Below are 11184 nucleotides of genomic sequence, written 5' to 3' on the forward strand. Positions count from 1 at the left end.
CACCTAGCGGCTTCCCACTTCCTCGACTTCTGTAAACTTTTGTACGGTCTCCGCGTCGACCTCCAAGATAACTTTTCTCCCTTACCCGTTTTGGGGGTCGGGGTAGGGGAGAACGTCTCTGTACACATTGGCGAAAATTTTAATCCCACTACAATTTACTAAGTTGTTAAGCGATTTGGGGCGAGTACTGAAGATGTTCAAGGCTGAAAGAGGGTGGTTATTGTAAGAATAACTTTTTAAAGAAAACTCCTACATGCCCAACCTCTTTTCTGTATCTTATCCCGGGACTTTCTCAGTGTTACAGTCTTCCAATTTACCTCACCCAGGCTAAAATGAGGTCAAGCAATACATCCATCATTTATACAAGCAGTATTAGGGATACTGAGTGCCTCGCTGGGGCAGGCGGATAACAGTTTTACACCTTTAACAGTCAGGGTAGAAGATGGGTGTGAAATAGAGTGCTTTATTTTGAGGGGTAGGCAGTCCAGGAAAGCAGACAAATAGTAAACTTAAGAAGAAAGAGCGGAATATGGCGTGACAAAATTCCCAAACTAATGAGGGTTAGGTGTGCGCTTGTTTGCGTGGTCTTGTCCTGTTTTGTTTAAGTATTATAATTCTCCTTCTCAAACCAAGCACATTGTCAGTACTTATGCAGATACTGATGGGAATAATAATAAAATGTAGGCCAGTAGATAATGAAACTTTTTTTATATTACAAGAGAATATTATGTACAATTCCCCAAGCCCAGCCTCAGCGTCCCACAATCACTCCACCCCTCCCATTCCCCTACCCGCCCGCAATGCCACCCAACCCGTCCTGACCTCCAGCACTCATTATCAGTCTATCAAGTCCCTTCTGGCTTCCCTAAGGCCGTTAATAACCTCTTTTATTTCCTTGATAACCTCCAAAATTATCACTCTCTAGTTATCACTTCCTAACTCAAAGCCACAATTTATGGCCACCTAACCTCATCTTTGTAAGTGGAGGAAGTGGGATTAACATTTAAACCAATAGGTATGGAAAATTTTGTTAGTTTTCCCTAAATTACAATACAACATGATGTACAACTCTGAAAACTGGAAAATATTGGGGAAACAGGCAGTTTCCTAGAAAAATGGCCAAAATGAAACTCACAAAGGAAGTAGGGAATATCATTAGGACAAAATTTTGGGAGAAAAAATTAATATATAAAAGCAAGGTGCAGAACAGTTTATATGGTATGCTACCATCTATATAAAAAAGTAGGAGGCAATATATATCCATATGTTTGACTATTCAGAGACTATGTACTGATCGCTACGTATGAAACTGATAACAGTGGTTGCCTCTGGGGAGAGAAACTGAGGGGCTGGCAATAAGAGGTGGGAGGGAGTATTTAATGAATTTCAAGGGAGGACTATTCATTGTATGACCTTTCATGCAGTTTGAAATTTTTACTGTATGTGTGTGTTACTTTTTAAAAATTTTTCCCAAATATCTATCCTCTCCTCCTACCCCCAAAGTACTGGATGGTTTTGAAGGCTATTGTCAGGGAGGAAGAAATTTTCCTCTATCCGTCTAGGTTCTGCTGGCTTGTCTAAAAATTAAATTGACATGAGAAAGATTAACAGGAGAAAATCAAACAAGGTTTAATAACATGTATACATGGAAAGATCCAGAAAAACTGAGTAACTCACCAAAATGGCCAAGGCCCTCACCTTGAATATCATCCTCAGCAAAAGACAGAAGAGGATGTTTAGGGTGAAGAGAGTCTGTTATGAGAGGTTACCAGCAAAAGCACAGTAAACAAGGGTGATTGTGATACAGATTTAAGTCATTCATATTTTTTTTCCATTTAGATACACATTTTTTGAAGTCATTCATATTTATAGCCATGATCAGAGTAAGTATGATTAATTGGCCCAGTGAAGAGGTCCCATCTAGTAATATCAATAGTGACCCAAACAGAACTATAACTTCTTTCTTCTAGAATAATTTTCCTAAGGCCATTCAATTAGAGCCTTGGAGAGGAGAGATCCACCAAGGTAACTCTAAAGTACTTGGAGGTAAGTAACTGACCATAAATCCAACAATTAGATTAATTTTTAAACTCTGCATGAGATTTGTGCCCATGATAGAAAAACATTTGCTTTATATGCAGAAGTCCAAGAAATGAAAAAACACTATAAATAATCATACCGGTTAGGTCCAACATCTTGGGATAGCTGTCTACTTCTGATGTCTTCTTCTCATCCTGGGGTGGGTGTAGTTTCTCATCTGTTTGAGCATTGTTTTGAGGTGAGTTTGAGGTCAGCAGTCCTCTGTATAGATCAGTCCACTGCAGGGGTCGTTTCAAGTGGGAAATATGAATCAGAGAATCAATTCCCTTCAGTTATGCTGTGCAAAAGCTGATTAAGGCTACCTGACAAGGGTCCTTCAATCTAGGTTGGAGAGAGTCCTTTAAATGATGTTGATGACTCTAAAGACATGGCTGGTTTTTTTTTTTCCCCCTTTTTATTGAAGTATAGTCAGTTAACAATGTTGTGTCAATTTCTGGTGTACATCATGTTTCAGTCATGTATATAAATACATATATTCATTTTCATATTATTTTTCATTATAGATTACTACAAGATATTGAATATAGTTCCCTGTTTTATACCAATAAAAATTGTTGTTTATTTATTTTATATGTAGTAATTAGTATCTGAAAATCTCAGACTCCCAATTTATCCCTTCCCACCTCCTTTCTCCCCTGGTTACCATAGGTTTGTTTTCTATGTCTGTGAGTCTGTTTATGTTCTGTAAATAAGTTCATTTGTGTCTTTTTTTTTTTTTAGATTCCACATATAAGTGATATCTTATGGTATTTTTCTTTCTTTTTCTGGCTTACTTCACTTAAAATGACGATCTCCAGGTCCATCCATGTTGCTCAAATGGCATTATTTTACTATTTTTATGGCTGAGTAGTATTCCATTGTATAAATATACCACAGCTTCTTTATCCAGTTATCTGTTGATGGGCGTTTAGGTTGTTTCTATGTCTTGGCTACTGTAAATAGTGTTGCTATGAACATTGGGGTGCATGTGTCTTTTCTAATTACAGTTTTCTCCAGATATATGCCCAAGAGTGGGATTGCTGGATCATATGGTAAGTCTATTTTTAGTTTTTTTAAGGAATCTCCATACTGTTTTCCATAATGGCTGCACCAAACTACATTCCCACCAACAGTATAGGAGGGTTCCCTTTTCTCCACACCCTCTCCAGCATTTATTATTTGTGGACTTTTGAATGATGGCCATTCTGACTGGTGTGAGGTGATACCTCATTGTAGTTTTGATTTGCATTTTTCTTATAATTAGCTATATTGAGCATTTTTTGTGTGTCTATTGGCCATTTGTATGTTAGACATATCTGGTTTAATTAAACCAACAAACTAAACTGACTTTAATACCAAGTGTTAATTTAATACTGAATATTTCCCAGATCATGTGAATCTGAAATTCATTTTAGTTTCTTTTATATTTCTGTGAATTTATCTAAGTGCTTAATTTTCTTTAAGCCAAATGAATAGAACTCTTACAAATTAATGCTGGCTGTACCACACATCTACAACTCATATATATATGTAGACACATACAAAGACACAGAGAACCCTTAGTTCCCATTCCAAAATTTCAGCCATGAGTCAGGGTGAGGAGAGGTACAGTAGTGCAAAACCCTTCAGTTACAGAAGAGATTGGATTCAAATTGGGTTTCTGGCAGATGAAACAAATCAAGGTCACTTGTTTAGATGACTAAACCCTTTTTACTAATATTTATGGAGAAGATATTTAAAATCTGTATTTGCCCTTGACAAATAAAATTCCAAATGACCTCTCCCTCCTTTGATTTTCCTTTGATATGAATCACCTTCCTGAAATTTGTATTTTAAAATGGTAACCAGATGAGAGTTCCCGGAGAAGTCCAGATAGAACATTTATATCTCAAAGGTACAGGAAGAGAAATGCAAGTTCATCTTAGGAGGATTTTTTGTTAACTTAGGGCCAGAATTTTTTTCAATACCTACAAGCCTCTTAAGATAAATAGGGGAGGTTTAGGGGAGTGGAAAAAGGATTGGTGGGCTTTGAATTATTTCTGGAGCCACACCTCTAGTCCTAGAAAGACTAGATTTGTAAAATCAAGGACTGCTGCTTTTAATTCCTCAAAGAATTGGGTGGTCACATAAATGATATCAGAGGACAGACATACCCATCCACCTATGTTGGAATATTTTTCTTTTTCTCTGGGTATATTTAACTTAGGGGAGGGGGCCAAAAACATTCTTATCAAGCTCTGAATATCAGCTGTGGTCGATAGTATAGTCAGACAAGTGGCCTCTCATCTTGGTAATCCATTTATAAAAACTTTTGAGGATCCTCCCTGGGTTTAAGAAATGCTTTAACTATGGCCCTCAGTTCAGCCCTTGACCTGAAGAGGATATCTTACAGCCTCAAGTGGTCCCATTTCTAAAGGTAACTAATAGTCTCTTCAGAGTGGAAAAGCAATTCATACAGAGGGTTACTAGAATGAGTGCTCAAATAAAGGAGAATAGAGGGGAGCAGTAGGAACTATGTCAGTCTTACAGTCTTTTGTTTTTGGTACATTTTATATCTTTAATCTTTCATTAGCCTTCTACAACAAATCCTTCAATGAAGCTATTTTGGAACCTGGACGTCTTTTGGGGCTTTTGCATACCAATTAAAATAGGTAAAATTGTTTAAGATGAGCACTTTCTAAAATTTTAACAATTTAGAAGTCTTTCCAATTCAGAGGATCCATCATCTGGATCCACTATTAAGTAGGATCTTAATAGTGGCTCAAACCAATAAGCTTTTTTATGTCTTAACCAAGAATGTAAGAGGTGACCCACAAGAGAGTGCAAAGGATGCAGCCCTCACAAGATGCAGAAATTTTATTCTGAAAGATATTCTAAGAAACTAAAGAACTTCATTGTATACGTGGAAACAGCAAAGGTTGAGATGACAAAGGCCCCTTATGGATTGAGACCCCTTATGACAAACTCTCCTGAGAGCTGACACAATCAGACAAAGAACACGTAGCTTGGAATCTCACTCTATTTGACTGACTGCCAAATCTATGCCAGTACATGCACCTTCTGGTTGGCAGAGACCAGAGAGAATATTTTCACTAGTCAACAAGTCAAGTTCTCAGGACATATAATAAGATATGAAGAATATCTAATCAGACCAATGGTTTTCCTTCTTATGACAAAAGACACAAAAGACAAAGAAAAATAGTTACCATCTCTGGGAGGAAAAGAATTAACAAACCAAGAGTACTCTACCAAATTTCAAACCAAGGGTCAGTAAATCCAAGAAGCTATTGCTACAAATATGTCCTCCCACTAATCTAATTTTAGAAAAGAGAAAAAATCTTACCACTCTAATTTCCAACAGACCCTGCAGGCAAAGATTAAGGAGGCTGACTGACATGACAAGAATTCTTATCTTCTGCTGCTTTCTCCAACTGTGTACCCAGAAACCAGTTTTGGAATGTTGAAAGCCTCATCTTGGCCATTTCAGGGCAGGGTTTCCTTTAATTCACAATTTAAAAAAACTGGCAAGTATAAGTTCCAAATGTACACAAACCCAACTGGGGTACTAGTCAGAGGTTATCTGGCTACCCTGATTTCTCTGGGAAATTCTTACCCATTTTGAAGTTGGTTTGTTGGAATGAAATTGTGTGGTAGACCCATGTGCTGTTTGTGAAGTTAACTCCTCTAGGTGTCTCCCTGAGGTAGATCAGCTCTTTTATGCATCTCAACGCCCCCCTCTGGTAGCCTAAACCACCATGGTGCTCAGAAATGGGTGATCAACCCTTATATTGTGTGTCACTGGGTGAGCAAGTTTTTAATTAATGAGTGGGTGTCCCAGTGGGACCACTGCATGGTGAGGACTCACCTCCACCACGCCTGTAAATGTCTCAATTGCCTGAGAAAGCCATAACTGGCCAGGAGAAGCTGTTTCCCTTTTCTTTGGAGCAGAGAGCTCTCATATGGTATCTTCACTTTTATTCTGACAAATTCAGTTATAGTAGCCAAATTGAGGAAAGAAATTAGGCTAGCCTCCTGCCTAATCACCCAGTCCAAACCACTCAGTGTCTTTCAACTGAGCAAATCTTCCCAGTGTCTCCCACTTTTTCCCAGTGTCTCTCAACAGGGTAAATCCTTCTCAGTGTCTCTCAACTGAGGAGTCTGTTACCATTTTATTCATCACCAAATAAAATTCAAGATTGTCAACCAATAACCAGGAAGTCCAAGACCAGAAGATATTTACTCAAATTCATCCAGATTTTTTGAGGAAGTGTATGGACACAGGATCCTCACTGGAACCAAAACTCCAGGTCATCACAGAGTTCAAGCAAAGGAAAGAAGTCTGCTCTGGGTCCCTTCATGGTCACAATAGTTGTCAACTGAAAAAAAAAGTACAATGTGAGAGCTATGAGTTTCAGTTTTATTTTGGGACTTACTGAGGACTATAGCTTGGGAGACAGCCTCTCAGATAGCTCTGAGGAACTGCTACGAACAGGTAGGGGAGGAACCAGTATATTAATGATTTTTTTTTTTTTTTGGCTGGGAAATCCATGTTGTCAAGTATACATCTTGGTAAAAGGTTACTACTAGTCATGAGGATCAGATATGTCTGTTAATAATTTTAGTGCTTTTCTATGTATGGGAAAATGCAAAAACCTGGGGTCACTGAAATTCTTCCATAGATATACATCTTAACATCTAGGTGCCCATATATTCAAAATACAGAATGCTTCATCCTGAATTTCTTTCAGTGTGTGCTGTAGGTCAGTGACTGCAAGGGCTAATGCTTTGATACTTTTAGAACTCAAGTGATGGGAAATAATTTTTTTACAAAATAAATACATTAATAAAATATGAATAGATGTGTACTTACTTGCCATTATAAAGAAATCTGTATCAAACTAAAAGCCAACATCATGCTATACCTGGCATTCCCATTAAAACTAAGAATAGGAGAAGAATGCTTATTATCATGACCATATGACACTGTTCTGGAAGTGCTAGGTAATGCAATTAGACTTTCTTCCCTCTGGGGCTAAGGCTAACTTTGATCATTCTCTCTAAGGACCTTGGTCCCCCTTGATATCCTTACCCATTAACCTCACCTTGACCCTCTCTCTGTCTGATACACAAGCAACATCCAGCTTTATAAACTCCAGGCATGTTTTGCACTTTCATTATTTCCCTTTCTTGACACTTGCCTCTCCCAAAGTATAGCACATCTCTGTATAAACACTCCACCCCTCCTTGTGTAAACATTGGTTCTCTTTACTCTTGTTGTAAAGAATTAGTGATAAACCCCTCCCTAACCTATTTACCTCCACCACTTTCCCTGTTGCTGCCCTGTCCCAGCCCTTCCTTTCCTTCATTCTCTAATGTTTTCCCACTTCCTTGAGGCTTTTATAACATTTATTTCCACACCAATATCCAAATTAGGTTCTCTCTCTACCTCCCTCATCATGTACTTTATCTCTGGGCTTTCTCAGAGCTTCTGACTCAAGATTGCCTGGCCACTGAGCTAGGAAGAGGTCAAGTTATAACACAACTGTAGAGTCAGTCAGTATTCAGGTTTCCTGGATGCCTTTTTAGACTACACATACCTGTTTTTTGTTTAACAAACAGGATGGGAGATTGGTATAAGATGAAGTAGAGTGCTCTATGTTTTTGGATAGGTGATCCTCAAAAAATCCAAAGTCACTCTAAAGACTAAAAAGATGTGAAGACATGAACAAACTCACAGAATAGTAATTGCCATGATAATTTTTTCAGTTAGAAATATATCCAGATGGTAGGGGCCAAGATGATGGAGTAGAAGGACACTTGTAGCTCACCCCCTCCCACAAATACACCAAAACTCACATCCATGGACCCACCCAGCCAACAAGAACACCTGCAGAACTCTGACAGAACATCACCCTCTTCAAAAGACAAAGACACCAAGAATCTGGTAGGAGAAAAGGAAAAAAAGAAGAAAAAGCAAAACAGTATGGGACCAGTCCCATGGGGAGGTAGCAACAAAGGAGGAATAGTGCTCATTTGCTGAATCTCCCACTCTCCAACGGAGAGGTAGCGGGACTGAGGGGGAACCTCCAAGGCTTGGATCTGTAAGGAGCACCCCTTGACCGACAGAACTAAGTTAAATGGGCACAGAGGGTCTCTACAACTCACAGCCCCAGAGGTGAAGCAACAGGTGGGCAACAGGACAGGCTACCTGAGCCGGGCAGAGGACTGGGGCAGGCTGCACAAAGGCAAGCCTGGGGGGCTGCAGGGTACTGTGTGCTGTGGATGAGTGGGTATACAAGGCAAAACAACCTAGGCCCTCCTAAACAACATGGCTGATGTGCCCTGGGGGGAAGGGTGCCATACCCCATCTCTGAAAGCGAGCTGAAGGTTTTTGGGAGAAGAGAGGCAGGGCTCAGCCACAGCTGCCATATCCTCCAGTGCTTAGTGCCCAGACGGGGGTGGGGTCGAAACCTGAATCCGAACCTAAGGGCTTAGCAGCCTCAAAGGCCAGAAACAGACTTGTTTACAGCCATGGCAGATAGGATCTTTCTGCCCTGGTACCTCAGAAAACTCATGCCACCAAGACAAACAAGGAGCTGAGTTTTGGCACAGAGCAGGGGCAGGGCTGTTCCACCATCTTCCCTGAGCCAACCTATGGAGCGTGGACCCAAGGCAGAGCTGGCAGATGCACAGAGCAGGGGAGCGACTGGCACCAGGAGAGGACTGGTGGCCACCCGCCTACCTGGCAGGAGTGCAGCACCTGAATGCTGTGCTGGAAGAGGGTGCAACCTGCCCACCTACCTTGAGCAAGTGAAGCAACTGACCACAACATCAGGAAGTGGAGTGACCTGCCCGCCACCATGTAAGAGCACTGCAACCAAGCACAGTGTTTGGAGGGGGCATGATCTGCTTGCTGACAGGCATTGGGAGCAGCACAGACGAGGGTTGCCAACAGAGGGCATCTGAAAGAAGCAAGCTGAGTTCGCAAAACAAGGTGAAGACAGAAAGACCTCTCAATAAAATCATTAAGAGCTCACAGTCTCCACGAGAACACATCCTCCCTCCCTTTTTTAAAAATCTGTTCTATTTTCTATTCCCTTTTTAATTTTTACTTTTTAAACAATTGTATATCCTTCCAGTTTTAATACCTTTAAAATATTTATTGAAAAATTTATTATTATTATTATTTTTAAAAAATCCATCTCATTTCATTTTTATTTCTCTTGGTTTTGATCTCCTATTATTGATTATACACAGGTTTCGATTTTTTTCCTTTCTCCTTTTTTTAAGGTTTTTAAAAGACATCTCAACTTGATAGCTATTCTGCTTCAACTTGTTCTTCTATTATTGATTATACATTGTTTTCAAATTTTTGTTTCCTCCCATCTTTTAAAATTCTCTTTATATTTTACCTTTTTTTATCTGTTCTATTTTCTATTACCTTTTTAATTTTTCCTTTTTAAACAATTATATGTCTACAGTTTTAATCCCTTTTAAATATTTCTATTAAAATATTTTTATTATTATTATATTTAAAAATCCACCTCATTTCATTTTCATTTCTCTTGGTTTTGATCTCCTTTTCTTGATTATACACAGGTTTCAAATATTGTATTTTGTTCTTTTCTCTTTTTTTAAGGTTCTTAAAAGATGTCTCAACTTGATTGCTATTCTGATTCAAATGGCACTTCTATTATTGTTTATACACTGTTTTCAAAACTTTTTTTCTCCCTTCTTTTAATATCCTCTCTCTCTCTTTTTTTAAGTTTTATTCCTGCATAGGCAGTAGGTAGATAAATAAATAAACTCTTTAAAGACCAAAATAGATAACTGATACTCCAGAAGCCACAGTGCCAGAAAGATATGAGCAAGATGAAGAAGCAGAGGAACCAATCCCAATTAAAAGAGCAAGAGAAATCCCCTGAAAGAATGATCAATGAAATACACATTGATGGCCTACTAGATAAAGATTTCAAAAAAGGAGTGATCAAAGTACTGAAGGAACTAAAAGAAATAGTGTTTAGAGTTATAAAATATGTCAACAATGAAATCGAAGCTATCAAGAAGAGCCAAGTAGAACTGGTAAACTCATTTGCTGAGATGAGAGCTGATCTGAAAGCTGTAAAAAGCAGACTAGTTAATGCAGAGGAACGAATACGTGACCTAGAAGACAGGACAACAGAAAGCACCCAATCAGAACAGCTATGAGATAAAGAAACAAAAACAAATGAAAATAACATAAGCTACCTATGGGATAATATAAAGCATGCCAATCTACGCATTTTAGGGGTTTCAGAAGGGGAAGAAAGAACAAAGCAGATTGAAAAGATATTGGAAGAAATCATGACTGAAAACTTCCCAAACACAAAGAAGGAATCAGATATCCAAGTACAGGAGGCTCAGAAGGTCCCAAACAGGAAGAACCCAAACAGACCCACACCAAGACATATCACAATCAAGATGGCCAGAGTCAAGGGTAAAGAATTGATCCTAAAGGCAGCAAGAGAAGAACAAAGAGTGAGTTACAAGAGCAGCCGTATAAGCCGTATAAGCCGTATAAGCAGCTAATTTCTCTACACAAACACTATAATCCAGAAGGGAGTGGCAAGATATATTCAAATTCCTGAATGAAAAAAAGATGCAGCCTAGGATACTTTATCCAGCAAGGCTATCATTTACAACAGAAGGAGAGATAAATAATTTCATAGACAAGCAAAATCTAGAACAGTTTAGCAACAATAAACCCATGCTAAAAGAAACATTGAAAGGCCTACTCTAAATAGCAAAGAAGCAGGATGCTACAGAAATGAGAAACTCATAACTAGAAAGGTGATAACTACCATGAATTACAAATAAAATAAACACAAAATCATAAAAGAAGACATCTTAATCATTAAGAGTGGAAGAGGGAAGCAAGGAAATATAGAGTATTTTTTCTGTTTTCTTTTTAAAATTTCTCATTCTCAGTAGAATGGGGTTTGAGCTTATATTCATACCTGTTTAATACAAACAGTTACAGTAATGGGTTAGTAGATTTACAAAACAGATTATCCACAAGACAAAAACTTACAGGGAGTCACAAAAACTAAATAAAATCCATGATAA

At 38.6% G+C, this 11184-nt stretch overlaps 1 protein-coding gene across 1 annotated transcript in view; it reads left to right on the forward strand.

The window, feature by feature from the left end:
• The first annotated feature begins 10539 nt into the window (after nucleotides 1-10539).
• LOC102514038 (testis-expressed protein 11) overlaps nucleotides 10540-11184 on the forward strand; it is a 62764-nt gene continuing 62119 nt past the window's right edge. Inside the window, exon 1 of the mRNA XM_032474671.1 lies at nucleotides 10540-10596. Within this exon, the coding sequence (XP_032330562.1) occupies nucleotides 10540-10596 (57 nt within the window). The remainder of the gene's footprint in view (nucleotides 10597-11184) is intronic.

Source organism: Camelus ferus, chromosome X (assembly GCF_009834535.1).
Source record: "Camelus ferus isolate YT-003-E chromosome X, BCGSAC_Cfer_1.0, whole genome shotgun sequence".
Classification (NCBI taxonomy): domain Eukaryota; kingdom Metazoa; phylum Chordata; class Mammalia; order Artiodactyla; family Camelidae; genus Camelus; species Camelus ferus.